This window comes from Haemaphysalis longicornis, unplaced genomic scaffold (assembly GCF_048455015.1).
Source record: "Haemaphysalis longicornis isolate Haplotype H1 unplaced genomic scaffold, Haemaphysalis longicornis Haplotype H1 scaffold_9, whole genome shotgun sequence".
NCBI classification, from domain to species: Eukaryota; Metazoa; Arthropoda; class Arachnida; order Ixodida; family Ixodidae; genus Haemaphysalis; species Haemaphysalis longicornis.
In genome coordinates this window covers 107,936,612-107,963,485 of record NW_027526460.1, presented here as the reverse complement: position 1 = coordinate 107,963,485, position 26,874 = coordinate 107,936,612, and the positions used below count along the sequence as shown (strand labels likewise).

Below are 26,874 nucleotides of genomic sequence, written 5' to 3'. Positions count from 1 at the left end.
AGCAACTAATCGCGCGTTTTTGGTGTCTTCACCAGGCATTACAGGATTTTTTAGGTACTCTGTAAAGAATACTTAAGCATTCAAAAACACCGGCTGACGTTAACGCTGCCGCATTTTTCAACTATCGGTGCCAGCCTTTATTCTACGCAGGTGGTAAAACGGGAAGGGGAGGAGGGATGGTTTGTAGCTTGGGCTGTTGAGTTGGTGAATAACTTTGGCTCTTGATAAAATGACCACCACAAATGTGCGATTTCCACTGCGGCTTTCAGGCTCCCATGCTTTCACAGTGTCGCTCACCAAAACCGAAGGCACAAAGCTCACGGTTACAGAAAGTGTAAACTACCTCAACTTTTCTACGGCTACACGGTAATCCATCTCGTATGCAGGTGCCTTTCTATTTAAAGCACACGTATCGATGTATCCCAGCGCTAAGGCTGGTGTGGAAACCGTAGCCATTGAACCCAGTGAAGATAATTTAAAGTGGTAAAAATGAATAATAATATTGCGAATAGTTTTATTCCTACTCAGATCGCGCGGAGCCAGGCGCAGATCGCTGCAAAAAGCGCTCGTGTCGATGAAGCCCATTCCCAACCTTACAAGCATCCAAAAAGTTTGCGTAGCCGTTAGTGCATTTGAGAACAAAATAACACTACTAATAGTGTACTCAGAAGTGCTGTAGCCAAGCGCAGATCGCTGCAAAAAGCGCTCATGCCATTGCAGCCGATACCCAACTCTCGAAGCGTCCTACAAGTTTCGTAATCATTACTGCATCTAAGAACCCAACACATCTGTCTAGACTTTGTTTCACCGCACATATACGCTCACAACATCACCAAAACATTCAAAGAACCGAAGCAAACACGACAAAAACAACGGGAGGCTGTGTAGTCCAATGCACCGGCTCATTACACTGACTAGGGGAGCGCCGTGTGGTGGTGCCACCCGTCCAGCTGCCCGGTCCCCATGAACGACTCGGGAAAGAGGGGGTGCGCTGGAGAGGAGTATAAATTGGCGCTGTGACCATACTCCCTCCATAGATGGCCATTTTTCACTGTGTAGTCTACAATCTGTGGCTAAGGCGTTGTGCTGCTGAGCACGAGGATGCGGGTTCGATTCCCGGCCGCGGTGACCGCTTTTCTGGTGGAGGCGAAAAGCAGAAACAACGGCGTCTACGGGATTTCGGCGCACGTTAAATATCCCCTGTGGTCAAATTTAATCCGGACCCTTCGACTACGGCGCGCCTCATTGCCTGCGTTCCGTCGGCGCGTTAAAACCTAGAACCAATGAATCAATCTAGAGAGTGAGAAAGCCAGCTTATACGAACCAAGCTTACAGTAATCCGCCTGAAGTCGTCTTCACATTTAAATGGAAATGCATTGCTATAAGGCAATCGCCTAGATTCAATATAAGCAGCCTTATATCAAAGTACTGAGGCCATAGGACCCTCTTTTTTACAAATGTTTCCACACGCCGAACGCCCGCCACCTAGTAAATTTTTGCCGTCAGAGCGATCCCCTGGATCGCATACATATGAAGCGTCGCAGCAAAAAGCGGCATTTTAAAACGCAGGATGAACAGAGGGATGTTAAAATTTCAGTTCCGAGAGAAATAACAACAGGTGTAGGTCACATTTACGCATGCACGCCGTGAAATGAAAAGGCCATTTACGCACCTTGTCTACAGCATGACTTTTAGTCTTTTCATCCATCCACTTGCTATCCCGAAGATTTTTCTGAAAAACCCGTTTCAGCCTTTCGATGAGATCTTCTACCTACACAGGAAACAATAGATAATAATTTAAAATGCACCGCGAATATATTTTTGCACTTTTTGATTTCTCGGTTCGCACATTTATTTTTGTGTGTAAATTAGCTATTTCGTTTACCCGAACCCGGACGTTGTTTCTATTCGATGAACGTCAATATCTTATGTATTTATACACGTATGCCCCTGGGTTTTGTTGCTGGAAATATTGTTGCTGTGAAACATTGACCATAACCCGCGGTGGTATTGTAACGGATTAATTTCGGTGAATGCACTATACCTACCTCTACGAGATACAGAAAAGTCATCCTTCATATAATACAGGTTTTTAGAGACTTGATTTGTTTAAACCCTGAAGAAGAACTTTATTTTCAATCGATAAACTGCATTGCCACATATTATTGTCATCCGATCACGTCATTTCGTATCGCTTGTGACCATGACAGATTTGTCGATTGGACAATGGAGACCATAAAAACTTACATCGCGTATTTGTATTGAATTTGGTTCGAATCACTTAAAAGTGTGCATTTATAGAGCATTTTATGACGGACGTTTGTAGTTTTTTGTTTGTGCTTTACGCGTCCCTTTTTGTGACTTTGCAGCGAAGAGTGGCCATTTCTTCCATTTTTTTTTTGGCCAGTTGTGCCGACAGCCCGGACGTTTAGTATTAGCCAGATTTCTATATTGTGAGAAATAAAACGACAAAAAAGTTTGATTTTTGTTGTTAACTACGAGAACCATAGGCTTGCTGTTGGTAATCAGTGTTTTGATGAACTGCATAACAGCGATCTCCGAAATGTTGCCAGTTAATTAGATTTCTTGCTTTGTAATACATTAGCCTTTCGGCGACCATAGGCTCAAAGCAATTACTATTGTTGCATAAATCGGTATTTCGCATGGTTATCAGTGTTGAAAGCCATCGAGGAATACGCAACCCTAATACGCAGTGCTGGACCTTTGCCCCAGATGACTGTTCAGGTACATAAATAGGCGCGTGTGTACGTATTTTTAGTTATTAAAAGGGTGCGATTTTCCGCAATGTAGGCCGTTGGTGTAGAATGGTAATGTCATTCGGTCTGCTTACTTTATAATTTACAGATCCGCATCACAACGGGTAAGAGTTAGGTGTTTCCTAGCAGAGACTGAGAATAAAGGCTCAATTTTACAACTCATGGATGGTTTTGGAGATGGGTATGTTTACTTAGGTAAATAGTGCGCGAACGCTCGGAACATAAAAAAAATAACGCTTTAGTAGTGTCACCCTAGAGAAAATCCTCGACAATAAGCTTATGTTGAGCAGGACAACGCATATATATGTGATTTAATGAAAAATTCCACTGGTGTTTCGTCGGACACCTACATATTTTTACGACGAAACCGAAATTTCTGTGCCACCTAAAAAAATTATTTCAAGTTTTTAATGCATTACCTAACGTAAATTACACTTGCAAATATTTTCATCCAGATGCCCATGGGGCATACAGTTTTTAAATACGATAGTCTTTCTCGGGCTATTCAAATACAAAAAGTTTGGTCTGTCTGAACGTCTGGCTGCCTGTCGTTTAGAAAAAGTGACAATACACACAAAACCTTATATTACAAACACAGGACACAGAAAATTGATGTATAATGCCTACAGCTATGCACAGACACTGACAACGGTATGTTCCTCACCTCAACCTTCCGGCGAAATATAAAAGAATACCTGTACAAGTGCTTTTATAGGCAGACCCGTTCTAAACTCTTGGAACAACTGGCATAGGTCATATATGTCCCCATTGATTTTCGCAATGACAACTTCAGGCACATTTGAAGCAGTTCTCGGCACATCCGGTGTTTTTTCAGTTAGGAATAGACATTCGGTTAATTTTTACTAAAGTAAACGAAAAAAAGGGCGGCGGAAGGCAAAAAACGATCCCCTAAAATGGCGCAGAAAGGCTCCATCACGTACGACATGAAAGCAGGCACACAAAAAAAAAATTCCCGCTGCTCGTGCTGTTCCAGGCAGGAAAAAAACAACAAAAGATACAGAAAAGATGTGCCTGTCGCAGAAGAAGGCGCGGGAGCCATGCGCAGGCTGAAAAATTGAATTGTAATGAACAAACCTCCGTTCAATTCATCCCGAGATGGACGAAAAGGGGGGTGGGAGCATGAGGTGCAGTAGCGGAGAGCAGGGAACAAGTACGCGGCAGACGACTATTGTCTTTCGACGGCATTTGCAGTGGAGTAAGCAAATGCGCGGGCAATTTTTTTTGTTGTAACCTTTGTAAACGCACTAAATGTTATTGAAGTGTAATACATGCGTCACAAAAAACAGATTGGTTCGACAAAGGCTGTTACTGGCGGCGTCGTATACTTACCAAATCAGAACAAAAAAGATTAAGGCTACAGTACTAGCTCCGATTTTTAGCGTGTAAGGCAATTTGTTTTCTTCCAGGAGCTAAAAATTATAACCAATTGTTTTCAAAATCATCGTAATTACCTCTTTTTTGGCATGAGGAGTGAACTTGTGCTGCACGTAGAAATAGCCAGCGATGACTGCCAGTTCAGAGTTCACGAAGTCCATGCATTCTCTCCACCTAGGCACGTAAGTCTCCACTCCATACTGCATTTTTTCAATCGCGAATTGGGCCTCGTGGACACCTTTGGAAGCAAAGGCTGCCACACCGAGCAGCAACTTCATACCTACGTAATTGAAGAACGTAGTGCTGAAAGAAAACGTTTATAAATGCGGTAGTGTAAATTTTACTTCCGACAAAAAGAACTCCAATAAATTACGTAAGAAAAAGAAACCATTAGAAGACAGTGAATGGACCTTTAAGCATTCTGTAAAATTTGGGTACATGGAGTCGGGAGTCCCTAAGAGATCTTCTGAACATCCCGGGTGCGTTTACGCTACATTATTTAGTAGAAAAATTGATCCTAAAGTGCTCTCTCCCTTTTGCCCTTCTCTTTGCAGATTTGGTGCTGTTTTTTCTGACGCAAAGGTTTTTCACTGAATGCCTTGACTACACCCACTGCGTGGCTAGCGGAACTACTGTCAACATATGTCGGCTGACCCTGGCGCTGGCGACCAATAGGCAATGGATCACGAAAGGAACACTGAGCTCCGACAATATTTCTGCCCTGATAAAATTTGTCTTGATTATTTTTACTTTGTAGATGACGTTCAGTTCATTAATCCTATGAAGTTGAAAAACTCCACAGTAGCGCATGTTAAATTTGGGTTACATTGTGACGCTTCACTAACTTCGCCTCAATGAAGTTGTAAGCTGCGCAAGCGCATTAACGGCTTGTTGAAAATCTAAGGTCAACTAGAAGCATGATGGAAGGAGGCGGAGTTATTCTAGGCAATGCAAAATTGAAATTATCTAAATTTTATTATAAAAACGCACGACATACAAGAAGAACTTCTTGTTGAAGGTAGATTAAGTCTGCAGTATTTTCTGAATTTTCCTGCTGCTTCTCTTTCCAGAAAACACGCAGTCGCAGGTGACCAGGTTTTCACGGAATATTTTTGAGTTATTTATTTTTATCTAATATTATCAGGAAAAAAGGAGGGGATAGAAGAGAAAAACACGAAATTGGATACCGCAATCAGCATGGAATTTCGAGGGGCTGGAAGAGGACGAGGGAGACGTGGGCAGAGGAAGTGAAGTAAGGAGCTAGCAGTGTCAGAAACACAGAAAAAAGAAATTTACTTCTGACTTCCCAAATTTATTACTGCCACCATAAGACGCCTTTGTTAAATCTATCTTTTCATCCGGGCTCCCCGCCCCAGTGGTGTGAATCTGGTGATTCTCGATTTTTTTCTTTACTGTATTTGCCATTTTATAGGCACCGGTCACTGCTCAGAGGGCGCGACGAATAAGTACACCCAGCGCCGCCCCGCGAAAACTTGAGCTAACTTTGGGTCGGTGAGAGGCAGACGGCGGCCGCGCGTTCACATATTAGGCACCTCTCGGTTTGTTTTTGCGATTCTGCAATTGTTTTTGAGAGGTGTCTCGACCATGAAAATTGTTCTGGCAAATAGTTTCCCCGTGTCTCAAGTGCTTCTGTGCGCGAAACGTTACAGAGATTGTACGTTCCCGCGCGCGTGTGCGCCGTGAAAGAAATTTACGGGACAGGCATCGTTGCGAAGTCCCATTCTCAGCAAGGGAAGGTTATTTACAGCGCCAATTCAGGTCAGTAGCCAGCGTATACAACGGCACTCCACGACAGAAGCGTATTTGTTATTGTTTCCTCTGTTCGCGCAACCACACTACAGTTACTTTTTCGGTTGCCTTTCTTCAGTTCGGTTGGTGTTGTCACTAATTAACAACGAATTCCAAACGTTATTAGCTGTTGACAAAGTAAACGCAGTTCCACACAGTTCGAAATCTGCTGCGGAGCGGCGGTTGTCTTTACGAAGATTTCGTTTAGTTTCGGCTTCTATCTTGTGAGTAATGTTAGAGTCGTCTTAGCGGCTAATTGTGATACAGTTTGTTCAGGCCGTTCGGAATTCTCCAAAAAAGTATTTCCTCATCCTCCCCACCCTCTGCTTAAACAATAATAACCTCAACTTTCAGAGTACGCAAAACGCATTAAAGAAGTCTCCTTCTCATCCTCTGCTTAAACAATAATATCCTCAATTTTCAGAGTACGCAAAACGCATTAAAGAAGTCACCGCGAGTGAATGCAACCTTGCCTTTGATAGCTTTCCACGCTCTGGCTTGGCATGCGTGGCCGAACTATGTACACTTCGGGGAACAAAGTAGGGCAGTAAGCGGGATGCGTATTGATTGTCTTGTCATTGCTTTTGTTATCACCCACGAAGTTCTGTGAATGCATATTCTTGTGCCGCCTTTTGGTGTCCATTCGGTGCCGTGAATGTCGCTAAAAAAAGGCTACTGCTGATAAAACAATAGTGGCGGAAGCGGTAATACCTTGTGTTATGCAACTACTACGACGGCATGCGATTCATCGCAGCGCGTGATGTGTATGAACACTGAAAGCAAACGTTTTAGTTTTACGGACCTTTGCGTCGGTGCTGCGCATAAACGGTAATCGTACTCATAAGTTTACTCCTTCCACTGACAAAAAAATGTCATGACTTTCTTACTTCCTTGACTTTTCTTACTGCTAAAATCATTTCTTGCGAAGCTTATTCTCCCACGGCTTCCCGAGCGAGAAACCTGTACAGAACGATGGCAGGCTGCCTTTCGCGATTGTGGCTGTCCTTCGCGCAGCAGTAGCGGCGCTGCGCCACTAATTCTTTCCTGCAGCTTTTTGATCCTTTCGGACCCTGCAACTTGCAATTATAACTATGCTTCTTAAAAAAACTTCTGCCACACAACATCGAACCGCACGCAGCGCGTGTGTTTTTACGTGCGCTGAACGGCCGGTCGCGACATCCACCGACCCAGAGTTGCTAAGCGGCGGCGAGAGGCGGCGCTGGAGTCGCGCGCAAACTGCAGTGTCCGGTGCCTATAGTACAGTTCAGTAAAACTTTAGTGACGTTGAAGAAGGGATGAAAGGGAGAAACGTGGGTGGAGTCTTTTTTTCAGGGCCCCAGAAGCTTGTGCGGCCCACAAGTCCAGCCCAAACTCCCTGTGGGGGTACAAGTCAAAACAGTAAGAAGAAGACGAAGAAGAAGAAGAAGAAGAAGAAGGAGGAGGAGGAGGAGAAGAACAAGAAGAGGAGGAGGAGGAGGAGGAAAAGAAGAAGAAGGAAAAGAAGGAAAAGAAGAAGAAGAAGCAGAAGGAGGAGGAGGAGGAGGAGGAGGAGGAGAAGAAGAAGAAGAAGAAGAGGAAGAAGAAGAGGAAGAAGAAGAAGAAGAAGAAGAAGAAGAAGAAGAAGAAGAAGAAGAAGGTGCAGAAGAAGAAGAAAAACAAGGAGAAAAAGAAGAAGAAGAAGAGAAAGAAGAATAAAGAAAGAAAGAAAGAAAGAAAGAAAGAAAGAAGGAGGAGGAGCCGGGAGGCACGTTTCCAATGCTTCACTGCACAGCGCCCCACGTGACATATGTGATGTCGCTGCCCGCGCAACTCTATTGAGTTCCTGCTAAAAGCAGCCCGCTGTTTCGTCGTCGAGATAGAGGTCAGCGTGCTGGCGTTGACGGCCTACGTTCGAGCCCCGGCGTGTCTACTCTAAATTTTTGTTGATAATTTTTTTCTTAACTCAATTATACGAGTTGTTTTTTTTTTTGCTAATAACGGTGATTTGGTATGCTTTAGGTGGCTTTAGGTTCGGGGCGCAGCTTATCACCATGTTTAGTTAACTTTCTGGATCGCGCGGAGAAACACGTGACGTGGCAAACTGTGCCGCGAAGCGTGGGGAAATTTGCGGCCGGGAGGAGTGATCGGTGTTCAAGGCGACTGTACGAAGCAGCACTCCAGCTCTGAAAACCCACAAGACACCCGCGAAACTGCCCCGCTGGCCCCTTCGAGAAACTTAAACGGGTGCACCAATGCAACAGCGGATCCGAATCGCTGGCCTCATCAGCGACTCGCGCGTGCACGCTCATGCGTCAGCGCTTCGCGCCGCTGGCTCCACTATCATCTCTCGGACAGGCCCACTGACTAGACCTCAGTGAGTGACCCTGTCTAACTGACGCAAGCGACAACTCAGCAAGGGCGTAGCAAAGTACTGTAGGACACTGTCACGTAAGGACGAATAGTGATAGAGCGCTTTGACATTTGTGCTGTTAAGACCGAGAGGACATTTAATTTTTTAGAATACATTTATTTGTATGTGCATGTGTTATCTACCTGCTATCTTGCAATCTTTTCTACCTCTTTTTCCGAATGCTATCATAAAGTCTCTTTCATGCTTTACGCCCCTGTGTCCTATATAGTCGACTGCTTTTGTCCTAGATGACTCGTTCGTGACACCAACATTTGTCGAGCCGGCGATCATCGCTTCCTTCGTTGTCAGTTTTTTTTACCACTATGGTAGACATGGATCTAGAAAAACTTATGACGTTGGCAATTAGTTTGGGATTGTCTTACGCAGAGATGTCGGAGCTGTATTAGAGTAAGAATCTGAGACTGAGACAGCAAAGATGGGCAGTTAGCGAAGTGGTGTGAGATGAGGAAGAGCGAGACTAGCGCATGGTAGACTTAAAAGAAAAGTTAGCGTACGAGAAAGAGTTAATAGAACAAAACTTCGACTAGGCAATTTTACCGCATTACACGGAAGTTGTGAAAAATCCCAGTTCCCGCCATGAATGTTATCTATAAATAGAAAAACTTGTAATAAATTATATATCAAAAGGATCTTTTCTTCAGAAAAAGTGCGGGGCGTAGACTCTTCCTCCCTCTCTATAACTAAAAATAACTAGGGAGTATACTTACCTGTCTGCCTCTTCAAGGAATTTTATCAATTTCTCGTAATAGTCCGAACAGTAAAATTCTATTACCTCCCCGGCTTTGATTGTGATATTAACAAGATTGAACTCTTTTTGAAGCAATTGTAGCAAAGGAAACTGAAATTAAGGAAATAGGTTCATCGTTATAAGAGCCTCAGTAAAAAATTCCCCGCATTTCCCCGAGGGGAAGAATGTGAAAGTGCGAATGCACGAGTTGAATTTGCGCGGTTCGGTAATGTTCGCGAAAGAGAGATCACACACACACACACAACTACAAAGAAAGAAAGATGCATTTATTCACAGACACCTATTTGTGTTGTCGTTGTACTTGATTGCTAGAGCGGATCTCAGCTTTGAAATTTCGTGTCAGTACTCCTTTAAGCAGGTGCATTAGCTCTTCTCACGCCCGATTCTTGGCCAATCCCCCACGTGGGTATGTGCCATGTTAGCGGCCAGGCAGCGCGTGCCCACCTCCCCCCGTTGCCAAGGAAGACGAGGAGATTCCTGGCCAATCCCCCACGTGGGTATGTGCCATGTCAGCGGCCAGGCTGCGAGCGCCCATCTCCACGTGCGCAGACATCTCCGGTGGACGCAGGTTCAGGGTCGCTTAAGAAGTGCATTCGCACTTAAAACAGTAAAATGAACGTTTATTCTCTCTCAAAGCACCCCCCTGGGGCACGAAATATAAAAATGTGAAAAAATTAGAGAACTCTATATTATGTGGTGTTGAATGCCTCATACGTCTATTAGCGAGGACAGGAAGCCTCCACAAATCTATCCTAAGTTAGATCTAAGACATTTTACTTTCGTTAAAAATTCATTGTTTTAAATATTCAAAAATTTTAGCTGCAAAGTTTGAGTAAGAATCTAAGCGGACAGAATCCTACAACAGTTTCAAGCTCGAGCAATCTAAAGCGTCAAATTTAAACTGACGTGTTTTAATTATATATATATATATATATATATATATATATATATATATATATATATATATATATATATATATATATATATATATATATGTATATATATAGGGAGTAGTAGAACTTTGAAGATGGTAGAGAACACAAGAGAAGAAAAACTTCGAACAAGGTAAAAGCACGATTGTGGCCTACGTTTCAGCAAAGAGAACTTGCTTTCCTCAGGGCCTTATTATTTTTTTTTTAGATGAAATCTGTAGTTGGTTTGTTTGCCGGCTAGTTTTCGAGCTTTGAGGAAAGAGCGGGATTTAGGGGTTGGAGCATACGGCCTACTCGGTGGTAGTCATTTGTGTTTGTTCCGAGCAGACCTCCGGGGTGACACTTTTTTGCTTGGAGTCAGTAGTTTAGGGGGGCTGCTAGAGGTGAGGTCCACATCGATGCCTGTTTGGGTGCCTGTTTGCGTTATACTGCGTGTTGGGGTCTGCGTGAACCATGAGCGTGTTGTCTTTGGTGGGTCGGGTTGTTGTTCGCTCACGTGCTGTACAGCTGGTGTTGCGGCCACGTCCACGGTTTGTGTGCTGGCGTCACATGTGCTGTTCTTAGGTGGACATGGCATTTCGCTACCGTTGGGGGTGTTGGGTTGGTTCTGTTGTTCTGTGCTGGCCGGAGACGGGAGGTTGATACGTGAGGTTGGGAGCGTCACCTTAAATGTGTTCCTCAGCCTGTGCTTGATGTTTTCGGAAATCAGTCGGACGCCTCGAAAGTTAGGGTGTAGTCCGTCCTTGGCCAGGTGTCCTATGGGGTCGTGGTGAATTTTTGCGTGGTGGATGATGTCAACGTTTCCTGTGTTGTGTCCAAGGTACATGAGGAAGTCGTTAAGCTTAGCTGACCTTTGTGAGTGAGCTAGAAGTCTGTGTGTCTGGGGTATGTCTGGCTTGTGTTTGTTTTCGATCCTGGGAAGTACTGTTGTCAGGGTTATCTTTGCTTTGGGCCTGTTGGTCTGAACATCGTGAACAAGAGTTTTCATGGCCTCGATGGTCATAAGGAAAGCAAGTTCTCTTTGCTGAAACGTAGGCCACAATCGTGCTTTTACCTTGTTCGAAGTTTTTCTTCTCTTATATATATATATATATATATATATATATATATATATATATATATATATATATATATATATATATATATATATATATATATATATACAGAAAGATAGGTCGGCAGTCTACAACGCCAAAGGAGGCATAGGGGTGTGGTTAGGCTCTTTATTTTCTACGGTTAAAGAAGTTAACATTTTTTTTAATATACAGAAGAAAGAAAGAAAGAAAAACACGCGCCCAGAGTGGGGACCGAACCCACGCCTTTCGATTAGATCTCGAATGCCTTACCAATTCGGCTATCTGAGCGACTGTGTTCTCCTTCACTTTCTGGGCTATTTATATTGACTAGAAGTGTATCTGACGCTTGAGGGTGGTAGCCAGCGCCACTCAGACTACACGGGGAGAATATATATATATATATATATATATATATATATATATATATATATATATATATATATATATATATATATATATATATATATATATATATATATACATAGTCGTGAAGTAGCGTCCTTAGTTGCTGCAGGAATACGCACAAAGTAAAAGTACGCTCTTCGGAGACTTTATTTCCAACGTTTCGACCTGAGACAGGTCTTCCTCAGGAATGAAAGCTTTGAGAAAAAATCGTACGGACTCAGGGTAGGGGCGGCGCCCCCGAAACAAAAGCCACATGAGTGAGTGAGTGAGTGCATAATTTTATTGAGCCCGAGACAGGGGTAAGGGAAGAAGTGAGATGGTAGTCCCCTTCATTCTTCCCCCCTCAGACGGCGGCCAGGAGTCCTTGCTCCCTGGCGGCGTCTTCGGCCATCTGGACGGCCCGGAATGGAACGCCCGGGTCTGAACTGAGCAGCACGGTCTCCCACTGCTCTGAAGAAGTGATGTCTAGTGCTTGAGGTGTGGTGTTCACTTTAAGGCGGCAGGCCCATAAAATGTGTTCAAGTTCGGCCCTTGCTTGAACATAATTTACACTTATTTTCGTATAGACCGGGGTAACAATGACTATACGTCACCGGGTTCGGAAAAGTGTAGGACTGAAGTAGACGCCATGCTACTGACTGCCACATTCCCAAGGTTCGATGAGCTGCGGGATATCTGGCCCTCCCTAATCTGTAATGGTCGATTATCTCCCTGTAGGTCACCATGCGGTCCCTACCCCCCGTGCAAAACGATGCCTCAGGTGTTTCTGGGCAGTCTCGGAAGCTCAGACCTCGAGCTGCCTCGTGAGCGTTTTCGTTCCCCGGAAGTGCAGAGTGCGCCGGTGCCCATATAATTTGGACCTCTCGGAGTCTTAATTCTTTGAATCCTCCAAGGATTCCTTGGGCCTCGGGTGAGATCCTTCCCTTTGCGAAGTTTACGATTGCAGATTTGGAATCGCTTATTATGTATTTCGCTCTTGTAGAAGAAAGCGCCAGTGCAATGGCTGCCTCTTCTCCTACCTCCGGAGTGTCCGTGCGGATCGTTGCGGAGGCTATGCAATGGCCCTGCCGATCGACTACTGCCACGGCCATGGCGTTGTGTCCACAGTACTCGGCCGCGTCCACGTAGACCACGTCATCAGATCGTTCGAATCGCTTTTGGAGGGCTTTGGCTCTTTCATTCCTGCGTTGTAGGTTATGCACGGGATGAATATTGCTGGGCAGAGGGGTTGTGTATATACGTGCCCTCTGCTCGCTAAGGATATCCACCTTTTTTCCTTGTTGAGCCGCATAGGTGATTTGAAGCTCTTGTAGGATGTGTCTGCCTGTTGCGGTCTGCCTGTTGCGGTCTGCCTGTTGCGGTTGCTGTGCTATTTTTTGGGCTTCTACAAGCTCGTCTATGGTATTGTGCAGCCCCATCTCTCCAAAGCGTTCATTTGGTGCTGTAATGGGTATACCTAGTGCCTGCTTGTAGGCTCACTTAATGATCTTATTGATTTTTTTTTCTTTCATCGGCCTTTAGTGCCACGAAGGGCGTCGCGTAGACTATGCGGCTAAGAACAAAAGCCTGCACTAATCTGACGAGGTTACCTTCTTTCATACCATGATGCCGGTTGGCAATTCTGGAGATGAGGCGGACGTTCTGGTGTACACTCGTTTCGAGAGCCTTTATGGTCTCTGTATTGCAACCATTGTCCTGTATGCGAAGACCAAGGACTCTGGTGTTCTGTACCATGGGAATGGGTCTGCCCTCCGCATATAGCTGGATATTGGCAACATCGCGGTCTCGTTTGCAACCTTTCCTGGTTGGTCTGCAAATGAGCAATTCAGATTTTTGTGGCGAGCAGCTAAGGCCCTTGGGGGTCACATAAGCCGCTACCACGTCTATCGCCTGTTGTAGATTTTCTTGAATTTCTCCGTCAGTGCCACCGGCAACCCACAGTGTGACGTTATCAGGATAAATGCTGTGGTGCAGTCCTTCTATTTTGTTTAGCTGCTGTGGCAGATTAATCATGGCGACATTAAAGAGAAAGGGAGAGAGAACAGACCCTTGCGGCGTCCCTCTGCTACCAATTTTGATCTCGCCAGATTCCAATCCTCCAATAAGTAGTTGTGCAGTCCGCCCAGAGAGGAAATCTTTGACATAGTCATAGACTTTATTTCCTACGTCAAGCTGGGCGAGGTTGGAGAGCACTGCATCATGTCGCACATTGTCGAAGGCTTTTGTTAGGTCGACGCCTAGTACTGCCCTGGTATCTAGTCGTGAGCACCCGTCTGCATCAATAATTTGGTGCTTAAGTCGGAGCATAATGTCCTGAGTTGAAAGCTTATGTCGGAACCCTATCATGCTGTGGGGATACAAATCTTTCTCCTCCATGAATTTGTTGAGCCTATTGAGAATGACGTGTTCCAATAGTTTGCCTACACACGAGGTAAGCGATATAGGTCTTAAGTTTTCGAGGTGGAGTTTCTTGCCTGGTTTAGGAATAAAAACAATCCTAGCTGATTTCCATTGAGGTGGTAAGGTTCCCCTTTTCCAGCAGTGGTTCATGTGCTTGGAGAGTGCGTCTATTGAGTCGTCGTCCAGATTTCTAAGCATTTTGTTAGTTATTCCATCAGGACCCGGGGCAGACTTGGTACGTAGGCAGTGTATGGCATATCGCACTTTTGCTGCAGTGATGGGACGCTCTAGTTCTGGATTTGGTGGTCCTTTGTAGGGTGGGAGAGTCTCTGTAGGGTTAGTACCAAGGTAACGGTTTCTGATTTCTTGAATAAGTTCGCCGTCGGTGCCCTTGTATTCATGCAGTATTTTACTGAGATTGTGTCTCTGAGTAAGTTTGCTCTTTTCTGGATCTAGCAGGCATCTCAGGATGTTCCACGTTCTCGCGAGTCCCATCTGGAGCTCCATCCCATCGCAAGTAGAGTCCCAGTTTTGACGCGTGAGTTGGTTGGCGTAATCCTCAATATCTCTAGTTAGTAAGGCGAGCCGCCTGCGGAGGCTGCGGTTGAGTTTCTGCTTATTAAGGCGTTTTTCAAGGCCCGCCTTGGCTTGCCACATGTGTAGTAGCCTAGAGTCTGCTTGATGTATGTTGGCTTCCTCGGGTATAATTTTGGTTGCTGCCTGGAAATGTGCATGAATATCTGATGTCCATGCGGCGATGTCCTCTATCACTGCACAAGTCGAATTTTGTTCAGCAGCTCTAATTTGCCGGAAAGTGTCCCAGTCTGTGATTTTGAGTTGCTTACCCGTGGGCCTAGTTGGCGAGGATTGGATGGTAGTTCTTAAAATGCAGTGATCACTCCCTAGGTTTTCTTGAGTGTTCAGCCATGTGACGTTCCGTGTGTTCCTTGTGAATGTAAGATCTGGTGTGGTGTCCACGCTAATACTGTTGCCTTTCCTTGTGGGGCAAGTAGAATCAGTGACCAGGGTGAGGTCCATCTGTTGGGCATCTTGCCAAAGCTGCCGGCCCTTGCTGAGCTCCTTCTTATACCCCCAAGCAGAGTGCGGTGCATTAAAGTCACCCACAATAATAAGTGCCTGTTTTCGGGCTATGTCTAATGTTTTGCGAAAAAGATTTGCAAATCGGTGCTTTTGGCGGGGGCTGCTGTACAAGTTAAGCACAAAAAGGCTGCCCTCTGCGCGTTTTTTGCCCGATAAAATTTCGACGAGGACGTGGCCTACGGTCGCAAAGCCAGTATCGTGTTGAATGGTCGCGATGTTACGTTTCACTAGGGTAGTAACGGTTTTTTTGTATTCACCCGAGTTCAAGTCGTAGTACGATTTATAGCCTGATAATTTAGCCTCGCCTCCCGTTTCCTGGAGAGCGATTAAGTCTGGCGTCTCCGGTTGCTGCTGATTACTTAAAAACTGCCACAAATTTACCCGTTTTTGTTTGAACCCGCGGCTGTTCCATTGCCAAATGACGTACATATTTGCATTGTTACTCCGGGCCATTGTGTCCGCTGGTGTTATCGAATGTTCTGGCACCTTCCCCCATGTTGGGCCTCGAATAGGGCTTGGATTTGTATGCGCCTACGCCTGGTGTCTGTTGTGCTATTGTTTGGGCGTTTTCAATAGCGAGGACACTAGTGTTCAAGTTTTCTAATTGCTTGTTCACCGACTCCGCAAATTCGGAGAACATGTCTTGCAGTTTTTCGAGACGAGCATCTATTTTTGTTTCCAGCTCCTCGATAAACTTTTGCGTTGTCGGGTCACCGGGTTCAGTTCCCGCTTTTCGCTTAAGGGGCGGTGCATCCGCCTCGGACTCGCACATAACTTCTGCTGCTGCATTAACGGAAACTGGGATTGGCGTTACGGGTTCAGCAATGGGGCCGTTAGGTCGCGCTACCCGTGGTGGGAGGTTTTTGGCCTTGAGTTGGGCATTCTCTGCTTTAAGCTGTTGGTTTTCTCTGATAACTAACTCAAGCGTTTGCTTGAAATGCGTTAGCTCTGCTTCAACTGCAGAAGGTAGCCCTGATTTATATTGTGTGTTGTATGGAGCAGTTCGGGAGACCGTGCTGGCCCAGCGCACCTTGCTGTGATCCACCATAGACTTGTCGTTGAGTCTGGAGCGTGAGGCAGAGCACGACTCTCTCCGCTTCGCCTCCCGGTGACGAGACTTGGAACGGGATCTGCGCCGGCCTCCAGTGCTCTCCTTCTCTGCGGCTGGGGGAGGGAGTCGAGGAAACGAACCAGAGCGGTTCCTCTTCTCCGCGATTCTTGCTTCTTGGTGGTACCCTTCCGGGCCGGCACTGTTGTCGGTGTTGCTCGTCTCCGTGGAGCTGTCCTTGGGTCTCGAACCACGATGCTGTTTCTCCCACTGACGCTGTTTGATGAGAAAATGAGTCTTAAACCTTTTACGGCACTTCTTGCCACCAGTCGTGTGGCCTTCGCCACAGATTGCACAGTTCAGTTCACAAACATGATTGTCTGGTGGGTTCTCGAGATTGCAGCTCTTGCAGAAGGGCTTGTCCGGTTGGGGGGCAAACATCTGCGCGGTGTCCGATTCGACCACAGCTCGTGCAGAATTCGTGCTTCTTCTTATGGAGGAAGCAGCGATACTCTGCACCTCTATAGTAGACGTAGTATGGGACGCGGTGGCCTTCGAAGACGATAATGACTGAGTTCGTTTTGCCCATGCGTCGGGCCTGTAAAACCGCTGGGTTCTTATTATGAATCACTCCCTTTGTAGTGTCCTCCGGGGGGGGGGGGGGGCGGCGTATGCGGTGATCTCGTAACTGTGCTCGCCGAAACAGAGCTGTCGGATTCCGTTGTACTTTTCGGCGTGGGCCATCTTTGGGGTGCTGACGACTATGATGTTTTGTTTGGGGCTTGTCCGAAGTAAATCGTCTTCGGCTTCTTCCTTCTTGATTGCTGCGGCGGAGAGAACACCGTCTCTGATCTGTGCGTCATTCAATTTGGCGACGTCAAGTCCTTCCCGCGGTCGGAGGACGATCTTTATGTCCTCTTTCGGCAGCCGCGGCTGGGGCGGCAACCGTATTGCTTGCTTGCGCTTTGGCTCTGGAGTCTTGCTGACAGATGAGGCACTACCGGTGCCTGGTTGCCTCTGAGAGTCGTTCTGGGCTTGGTTTAGCCGTGCGAGTGCCTTGCCACTTCTTTTCCGGTGACTCGAGAGCCAACCGGTATCATTTTCGAAGTCTTCGGGTGAAATAGTGTCACCCTCTACTTCAACGACGTCCATATTGCGCGACGAAGAAGCCAGCGGCGCTGTTTGGGGTGGCGTCCTCCCCGCGGTCACGTCCGGAGGCCCCGTGGCGCCCGGCGCCATCGACCAGGCACGGCGGCGGTTCCAAAGCGCTGGTTAGGGATAGCTTCCTGCGGCGTGGCCGCTCGGTAAATTGGGTGTAAAAAGCCTACCGGCGGGCCAGGATTTGTCGGAGTTGGTTCCTCGAAGACCTGGATGACTTCGGTAACCGATGACAGAGCTTTCAACAGGTTGGTCGTGGAATTTACGCCACAATAAGGAAAGATCTCAGAGCCCATGCGAAGCATGTTTGCCTGCATGCGCGCACGTGACGTGACGTGACGTTAGCCACATGAGAAACAAACACACAAACGACCACACACACCATACAGAGCTTATTCTGTAAAGGCTAACGATAAAGACCCCCCAAAACAAACAAATCAATCAAACAAAAAAAACACAAAAACGAAAGAAAGATGGGGGGGGGGGGGGGGCGTGGAGGAACATACTGCATGAATGCGAGTTGTGGGGATGACAGGAAATGCGGCAAGTTTATGGGTGGCGAAAGGCCTAAAAACATCCGGTGTCTCCAAGAGGATAGAACAACAAAGCACACGCCGCCACGAGCAGTGAGTTTACATGCGCATCACCGGCATCCTTGTTACCGGTGACGCGCATGTAAACTCACTGAGCCGGATACCCACGGTTTATTTAAAGGGTACAAGCGTCCCCGTACCGTAGCCTGTCTTGACGGTGGAACAAACTCTTGTAGCTTGACCACAAGAAGCCATGGGAGGCCATGTGGTAGGTCCCTCGAACCCCTTCGGGTGAGGTCTGGGACCTCTGGGCACCCACCAGTTCAAAGGGTACAAGTGCCCCCTGTCTCGGCGGGCGATGAAGGGCTTGGACACGCACTACCACTGCGGCAGACGTGGTAGGTTCCTCTGGAGCCACTGGTCACCCACCAGAATAAAAATGGGGACAGGCGCCCCCCCGTACGGGGATCCAGTGTACTGGAAACCGTTCCCCCCTCGGTTTGTAACATGGGGTACGAGAATGTGGGGGGTACTTCGGTACCGCTGGGCACCAACCAGTGAAAAATTGGTACAGGCACCCCCTGCACAGGGGATCTTGTGCTTGGGAAGTTACCCGACTTTGTAGGGAAATGCCTCGGTCGTAACTTTACCGCAGCGATGGCTCAGAGGTACAGCACTCGCCTCGTATGCGGGAGGTACTGGGTTCGAATCCTGGTACCGCCGGACACCCACCGGTTTCTTTAATGGGTACAGGCGTCCCTGGTCGAGTTCGGAGCCTTGAAAGGGGAATCCACGCCTGGAAAGCTGCCTTTACCCCATCGAGGGGCCCCTGACCCTTGTCCATCTGGCGGGGCCCCCGGCCATCATGCCGCGTTGCGCCATTGCCGGGGGTGAAAGAGTCTGCGGCATGTCCTGCCACAGGTGGCTGCGAGTTGAGCGTCCATCGTGGCTGTGGAAGGCACCATGTGAATTCATGTTCCTTGGTAGAGCCGGGCACCTATCGGTAAAATAGGTACAAACGACTTCCCGGTCTGGCGCTCGGCCCTAGTGTGGGACTATAACACTTGGGAAGTTCACCCGGCTTGCGCGGGAAATCGCCCCTATGGAAAGGGGTGGCTGCAAAAACGCAGGAACTTTTTTTAAATTTTTATCGGCTATATATATATTTAGGATTAGGAAATGAGGGGCTCGTAGAGTAAAATACAGAAAGATAGGTCGGCAGTCTTCAACACCTAAGGAGGCATAGGGGAATGATTAGGCTATTAACAATAAAAAAATAGCCTAATCATTCCCCTATGCCTCCTTAGGTGTTGAAGACTGCCGACCTATCTTTCTGTGTGTATATACATATATATATATATATATATATATATATATAGCGAATCAGAATAGGAAACGAGGGGCTCGTTGAAAATAACACAGAAATAAGAGTTGGCAGTCAAGAAAACCTTGGAAAGCAAAGGGGAGGATGAGGTAGGTCTTTGAAACATATAAAGAATTTTGAAAGAAAGTGGAGAAAAATGCCCGCCAGGTGGGATACCAACCGACGACCTCCAGAATACCGGTCTGGTGCGATAACCGCTACGCTACCGGCGGGGCGATTTTCCCCTCCCCTTTCTGGGGTATTTATGTTTAGGTATTTTTGTTTCCTGTGCTTGGGGGTGGTAGCCAGCGCCACTTGGACTATTGGGGGTGAAGGGGACCTTCTTTTTAACCCCCGGGCCGTGATTCGAGTGTCTATGACATGTCTAGAGTGGTCGACCAGCGTTGAACCCTCTTAAGTCTCCTATGGCACCAAGACTGCCAGAAAAGAGGCCCTCGCTATGCATGTAGCGCTACCGGCGGGGCTACCGGCTAACGCTACCGGCGGAGCTATTTTTCCCCTCCACTTTCAGGGGTATTTATGTCAATGTAATTTTTTCCTGTGCTTAGGGGTGGTAGCCAGCGCCTCTCGGACTACTCGGGGTGAAGGGGACCTTCTTTTTAACCCCCGGGCCATGACTCGAGTGTCTACGACATGTCCAGAGTGGTCGACCAGCGTTGAACCCTCTTAAGCTTCCTATCACACCAAGACTGCCAGAACAGAGGCCCTCGCTATGCATGTAGCGAATCATAATAGTAAACGCGGGGCTGTGACGACACGCACTCAAAAGCGCAAGCAAAACAGGAGGCGAGATTGGTGTACACTACACCAAGCTTGCTGATTTCCATAACGGTGTGAAAATGTCCCCCTTGCGGATTTGCGTGGCACAAAATACCTAAGTTGAAGAATGGTGATCCAGCGAGCCCAGGTCTCAGTGTCGCGCTCACCGTGCCGAAAAGGGTGCATTGCGAAAGGCCGCAACACGGAGAGTATTTATAAAGCTACGGCCCGTGAGGCTCGCATGGCGGTTCGTACCACACATGTAGGTCCGAATCGCAGCTTGTACGGCCGAATAGGGTGTAAGGTTTTTTCTGTGATATCCACATTTTCTAACTGAGCACTTCACTGACATTCGTGGAAGCCTACATCGGAAACTGTGAAGCGCTCCATGCTAAAGAGCAGTCATGGCGAGTGTGGCTTTAGTGTCACCTGTTGACGGTCAGCCCAACTTCTCGCACTTAACGGTCTATACACCAAGTAGATGGAATTTCACACGTTGCACCTGACCTTCGAACCTTCAAGCCTTGACAGTGCATTACTGCGGCTTACAAAGATATGCTTTTTTTTCGGAACACTAGAATTACTATCCTATGTGTTCTTCAGCGACCGTAGGCTGTACGATTTTGGCGCGAGCGTCGCATATCTTGTGACCTGATGCGGCTGTCTTATTAGCGCGTGAAAAGGCAAATACTCTGGTGACTACTTTGCGCCCCTGCAAAGTGTTCTCTCACTGTTAGCTAAGGTGATGGGTACATTTGCGCGGTGCTTCCGCCTTTTTTACAGAAGCGGTAAATAAAAATTCACGTGTGTCGAGGCTACAAAACGCAATTACGAGCAACAGGTTACTTAAATCATTTGCGGCACCACACTTCTTAGCCGTCATGCAGACTGAGCACGTGCCATCGCAGCCTGAACAATGTATACCACAGCGCACATCATTTTATAAAATTCTAAACTCCAAAATTTTGACTACAGGTATAGAGCTAAATTCTGGTCACAAACAGTGACAAAAATACGTTCTCATCACAAAGAGTGACAAAAAAGAGTGAGTTTATTATTAAAGGAGCCATGAAGAGAAAATGCAAGTTGGTTTTATTCGAAAGATTTCGTGTTTTATAGTGCCCCCAGCGCTTGTCCGGATACAAACGGTGCTTTATTCACTGAGAAATTAAACACTTTAGGTTAAAATTTTGATTTTCCCGCTCAATCGTGCGTTTTCGTGGTCCCAAGTGACATCGCTAGAACCGACCGCTCTGCAGCCTAGAGTACCTTCATTCACGCATCTGCCGTACAGGGTAGAGACACGTATACGCTGGCGCCGCCATTTTCGGTTGCTCGCTCGCCGCCGAAGCAAGTCATTGTGTCAAAACCGCGCTAAAATTATCACCGCAACGCGGTTTACTGAAGAAGTTTGAATCATATTGGCTGTTTCGCTTTGCTAGGTCTCGTGGGAAACGAAAAGAATAACGCGTTCAGCCCGTTGGCCCAATTGCGGCGGCACGGGACCGTTCAAAGGTTGTCTCCACCCTGTACAGCGGTGTTGGTTTGTTCCCGCGTTTCTTTACGTTCCGTAATCTAGATGGCGCCACCATACCGTGGCAAGCGTTTGGTTTGTTTTTGCCCGCATTTAAACCTGGCTTGTTTTTGTTCTGGGAGAAAATATTTGTTCCCTGAAACAGTGCTCGCTCGACAAATGGGGTCACGTAAGACACCGTTGCTTGCGTCAATCGGCCAGTGTCGTCTGAGACAACCCCAAGCCCCGTAGTGCTGTGCAGCTAAACCAGCATGCTGTGCGCAGTACGAACAGCAGAACGCATCAGTACTTCTATGTTTACATGTGCTTTCGTAACTTCCACTGTTTGTCCCATCATTCTTATTGCTTTGTAAAGAATGTGCCCTAAATTTAAGCGCAAATCGCTCGTTCGTCTAGTTTGTAAGTTCTACCTAATTTGCGTCTGCTTCTGCCAGCCTCCGCCAATCGCAGAGCTTAGCTCATGTGACGACATAGGTTCTGTTGCGGGAAATGAGCTGGAGGGTCGCATGACCATTCCCGTTTTTCCTAATTATGTAGCTTATTTGAGCGAAGTTTACGTTAAAAGTGGTGTCAGTATGATTCTAACGAGACAATGTTTTGAATGAACCAAACTTGTGTTTTCTCTTCATGGCTCCTTTAACCCATTTCAGCATTTTTCTCATCACCTGTTAACATTGAATACATTGCCAGCGAAGTGTTATCGAGGTTCCTACAAAGTGCGGCAACATTCGTAATGTAACTAAAGCATCAAGACACTTTCTTTGTATGTAAATGCCGAGATCTTTTTGTACAGCGTTATATAAAAGAAGTATGGACCTTGCCCGGTTCATACTTCCGCAGAAGTGCGAAGAGACGTGAAATTAAGAAGTTGATATCCGCTCAAAATAAATAAATTGTTTTTACCCGAAATAATGAGAAGAAGTAAACTTTTATCTTTCCCTTTAGCTATATAAAAAAACTTCGGGAATGGCTTTCACAGGCACAAAAAATGATTGGCAAGAATTTGTCGCACTTGTACAGCGTTTTTTCCAAAAATGTTTTTAAGAGATGCCACTATTTATCATATCGTAGCGTTCCCATCTACTGTACAAACAAAGCTATTCAGAGGACTATTGCTTATTCTGATGAAATATGTTAGTAAAAAATGTTGGTATTGATAAATACCATGATATATAAAGAAACTCACCATGGGGAAATCCGACTCGAGAACGCTTATGTTTACCCGCTTATAAACTGTGGATATATCCTGGCTGTGTTCTGGAGGTGTGGTTAGCTGCAAGGATCAGAAATGAATAGCAAGGCAGAATGATTTTAGGGAATTCGTTATAGGTGTTTTTACAATTATCACGCAAAAACAACAAACAATATATCATCGGCGCAGGAATATGGCGTCTTTCTTTTGTTCCGAATACTAAATAACTTGACTACATGTCCATCACATCGCGCCATATTGGCAACTATAGTCAAGGAGATTTCCAAAAAAATTAGCGCCCTTTTACTCTGTGAAGAAGAATGACCTGGGAAGCTGGACGCAGTATACGAAATACGCTAAACAAGACACGCTTGTTTGTAATTGGTCATCGAGCTGTTTGCACTTAGCCCAATCAAACTTTGAAGGGCTCGAGATTTATTCTAGTGGACAAACTTGGGGCTGTGTGTTTCCCTCCCGCGTCGTAGGCATCTTACTGTTTGCGTAACACACTAACCCAATCCTCTCGACCACTGAGGACCCCGCAAAGTTTGCATTGGAGCGGTGAACAATCACGTTTGTACCTCTCGCCAGCACAACGGACATGTCATCATTAGTGAGGGCATGAAACCTCTATCCGCCACGGGCACGACACCCCCCCCCCCCGCCCCTTTCCTCGACTCCCAACTCGTGTCTGATAAACCAGCAACCAGTTACGTGCGCGTGCTTCTAAGTGAAAGGCACCGTCAAAATTGTCGCTCTGAAATGCCTTCAAGCTAAACAATAAATATTGCCTCACGTCCACGTTTCTATTCACCCGGGAGTGATTCCCAGCTGTTCGGCGAGCTGGAACTTGCGCTGGGAGCGGCGGTGGAAGCGGCTTTCTGTTGTATGCACCCCCATTCGCGCTTCTGTTCTGGCAGACGCCCCTTCGATTCCCTCGGTTCTTCCCTTGAGCGAAAGGCACGCGCCTCTCCATAGGGAGAAAGAACCTGGAGGGGCTGCAGCTTTATTCTAGCAAACAAACATGAGGCTATGCGTTTGTGTCCTGCGTCGTAGGCATCTCATTATCTGTTTAACACATCCAGCCAAACCGAAACCGCTCGACCATTGAGGACAGCTGACAGGTTGTACTGAGCAGTGAGACTTCCACGTTAATATTTGCCGCCAGCATAACGCGCTTGTCATCAGTAGCGGCATGAAAACTAGCTGTGCATACACATCCCCTTGCTTCCACGCCCAACCAGAGCAGGTATAATCAGGCAACCCATGATGCGCTCGTGCTTAGGCGTAGAATATACGTGCGAAAATGTCACGCTGAGAGCCTTGCATGTTGAAAAAGAATTATGGGCTCACGTCGGCATTCAAAGCGGGAAAGCTGCTTTGGTAACGCCTGATAAGGGCGCTACCGCCATTATCAGCCGATTGCGCCGTGTGTGATAGAGGCATCGGTGGTTGCAAGGGGGAGCGCCACAGCGGCGCCAAGTAAATCGGCTTCATCAGAATGAAAACGGGGGGAGGGGGTTAGACATATACTGCTTCGAAGTAAAAACATTTCCACTTGCACCACGCGGCAAGGGCGGTGTGCCGAAGGGTCTATATAAGTGAAGTTGCATTTTGCCGGTAGGAACAAAATAGGCACAAGGTGATATCAGCCCTGCTCAAAAACAAGTTTGACTACTGAAGACAAATGCAGGCTTGGAAAGTGGAGGGGCAAAATCAGGTACAAGGTTGCAGTTATTTGCGCGACAATTTTGACAAATTTGAGAAAATGTTGTGGCGTTGTCTCAACGACTTACCACACACTTTGTTCCCTAGCTTTTTTGCTGTCCTAGTGACCACATAAAGCCGCAGCCTAGAGACAACTATGAGGAATATATTGTCTACCGCGTATTCCTCTTTGATGTTGTTGTGGAAATCATAATTATCTCAAGCCCACCACGCTCACCATCAAGCTAATAGAGTTAGGCCAAAGTGCTGGCGTGTCACCTTTCAATAATTAGCAAAGGACATGCTTAAATACTACTGGTATACTTTTTCCATCAGTTGAAGCGTAAGAAAGACATCTCAAAGAACCCACGCAGTATGCTTCCTACACATTCCATTGTTTAGGCATCTGGTATAACTCCTAGCCGGGCACTTTCTGGATCGTGTAAGTGAAAATCTTGTGAAACGTAAGTTGTTGTTAATAATGAATCACCGTATTAATGCTCTGGTCGCAGGGCAGAGTTCTCAGATAGATATAACGGGTGCGTGTCTCTCTATGAATCTTCCTGTTGCTCCCGAACCCCGCCGTCTTTGCTACCGCTACGTCGAGGAATCTTGTTAGAGATATTCGATTTCAAATTTAAAGGCTGGTTTAAGCTTGATAAACGACATGGACCTGGTTTTGGACGACGCTCTTTGAATTTGGGTAGATAGACTATTCAGTGAAAGCTTATATACGAAAACAAGGCAGTGCTGAAAACGACGAAACAGCGGAACGAGAAGAAAGGATGAGACATTCAAATGGAACTGTGCACGACATGCTTGGCTTATAGGCCCATTCCGCTGCTGTTTGCCGCACAAGCAGCAGGGACATTTCCCATGTCATGGTGGTTCAGGGCGTCATTTATATTATGAAAGATGCCATGCTCATCACGAATTATGGTCGTAACATTTAATTTAAGTGCGCGTCGCCACCCTGATTTAGATTCTGACAGGCATTATTATCATGAGTGAAACCACATGGCGCCCACACCCAAACGGCTCTTGGTAATGTCGTAACAAAGGCAGGACGAACGAACAGTTTAACCGGCACAAGTGACAACACGTCAGTCGCTGATATTGTAGCCGACCAATCAGATTGCAGGTAATAAACAGTCAAGCAGTAACCGAGACATTCACCGCACCTGTCTGTCTTTACGCCTTGTCTTAGTTGAAGCCCCATAGATCGTTGGCACGGCACGCTGCACGCAGTGGGTGACCACGGGTCCAAAAACCGCCACTCCTTCACTCCTTTCTCAATGCCGTAGCGTGCGCTACAGGCAAGTTTACTAGAAAAAATGTTGCGCTCACAAAGGCCTCAGTCAGGTTTAGGGTGCCTATACTGCATGTGCCATCCGTTTTAGAGCTTTTTTTTTGTTCAAAGACGTAATATGTAGCGCCTTCAAGAGTTGCGGATACTGTTTCTTGCAAAAAGATGAAGCGAGTGTTTTGCGACGACAGTTTGGTCAGCTATATCTGGCATGATTATTCGGATACATCAGAAAAACGCACACTCGTCTGCTCTACGCTTACTGAAACGTTGACCACTATGGCATGCACGCGGGCGCTTGCTGGCTTCGTAGTGATGGCAAGTTGGGTTATGAAAGGTTATCCAAAGAAAGGGGGGTCAACAGGAAAATCTACCTTTTGGTGTTTTGCTTATTCGATGGCTGAAGGTAGCGAAAGGAGCGGAAATGATTCGTGTGTATGCTCTGGGTACAGTAATTAAAAACTACGCGAAGGGTCTTTTCTTTTTTGGTTTTCGTTGTGGAATAGCCTCCAGTATTTTTTCAATGCCAAAAACATCAGCCCAGGGCGGCCTTTCTCTTGTTACTCTCCGGCAATTGCTGGCATTCCCAGTGCTCTACGGGTTTGTCTTGGGGTGACGCGTGTGGAAAGTGGTAACGGACCAGAAACACGCGAGCATCTACTGGGCTTGTGCCCTCACCCCGCGGCGTCGAGAGCAGAGCTCCACCGTTCGGTCCACCGTCAATGGCTTCCCTGCACCAGCTAGGAGGGCCTTCAGTTCCCGAAGGGGCCTCCGGAAACCGAACGGAAGTCTTACACCATCTGATACATTACCTGGAGACGACTGGCCTCACACAGCAGCTGTAGCCGGGAGTTTCATCAATGACTGATGTGCCTGAACTCACTTAGTGTTATCTTGTATTTTTTAACAGCGAAGCTGCTTAGCAATTTGTTGAGTCAGGCGCCTAATAAAATTCAGTACAACAGTCCAAGAAAAAAAAATCTCTGGCATCGGCAGGTTTCTAACCTGCGTCTGGTAGATCAACGGCCGATATCGGCAGGTTTCGCACCTGCGTCTAGTAGATGAACGCAGTCAGAGTTAGTTTTCCTTTTTTTTTTCTTAAAGCATGAAAATTAAAAAAAAACTCAGACAAGACAATTACCAGACAATAAAAACACTATCATACTGCAAAGGCTAAGCACGTCAGATGGTACGCACAGT

The 26,874-nt window shown here is 46.6% G+C and overlaps 1 protein-coding gene across 2 annotated transcripts in view; it reads right to left on the bottom strand.

Moving 5' to 3' along the window:
- LOC144151555 (neprilysin-1-like) overlaps window positions 1-26,874 on the bottom strand; it is a 118,898-nt gene that overhangs the window by 69,154 nt on the left and 22,870 nt on the right. For both annotated transcript variants that reach the window (XM_077682653.1, XM_077682652.1), the window contains exons 2-5: window positions 22,656-22,742; window positions 9,099-9,229; window positions 4,250-4,475; window positions 1,673-1,771 (exon numbers count right to left, since the gene is read on the bottom strand). In XM_077682653.1, coding sequence (XP_077538779.1) covers window positions 1,673-1,771; window positions 4,250-4,475; window positions 9,099-9,229; window positions 22,656-22,742 — 543 coding nt within the window. The remainder of the gene's footprint in view (window positions 1-1,672; window positions 1,772-4,249; window positions 4,476-9,098; window positions 9,230-22,655; window positions 22,743-26,874) is intronic.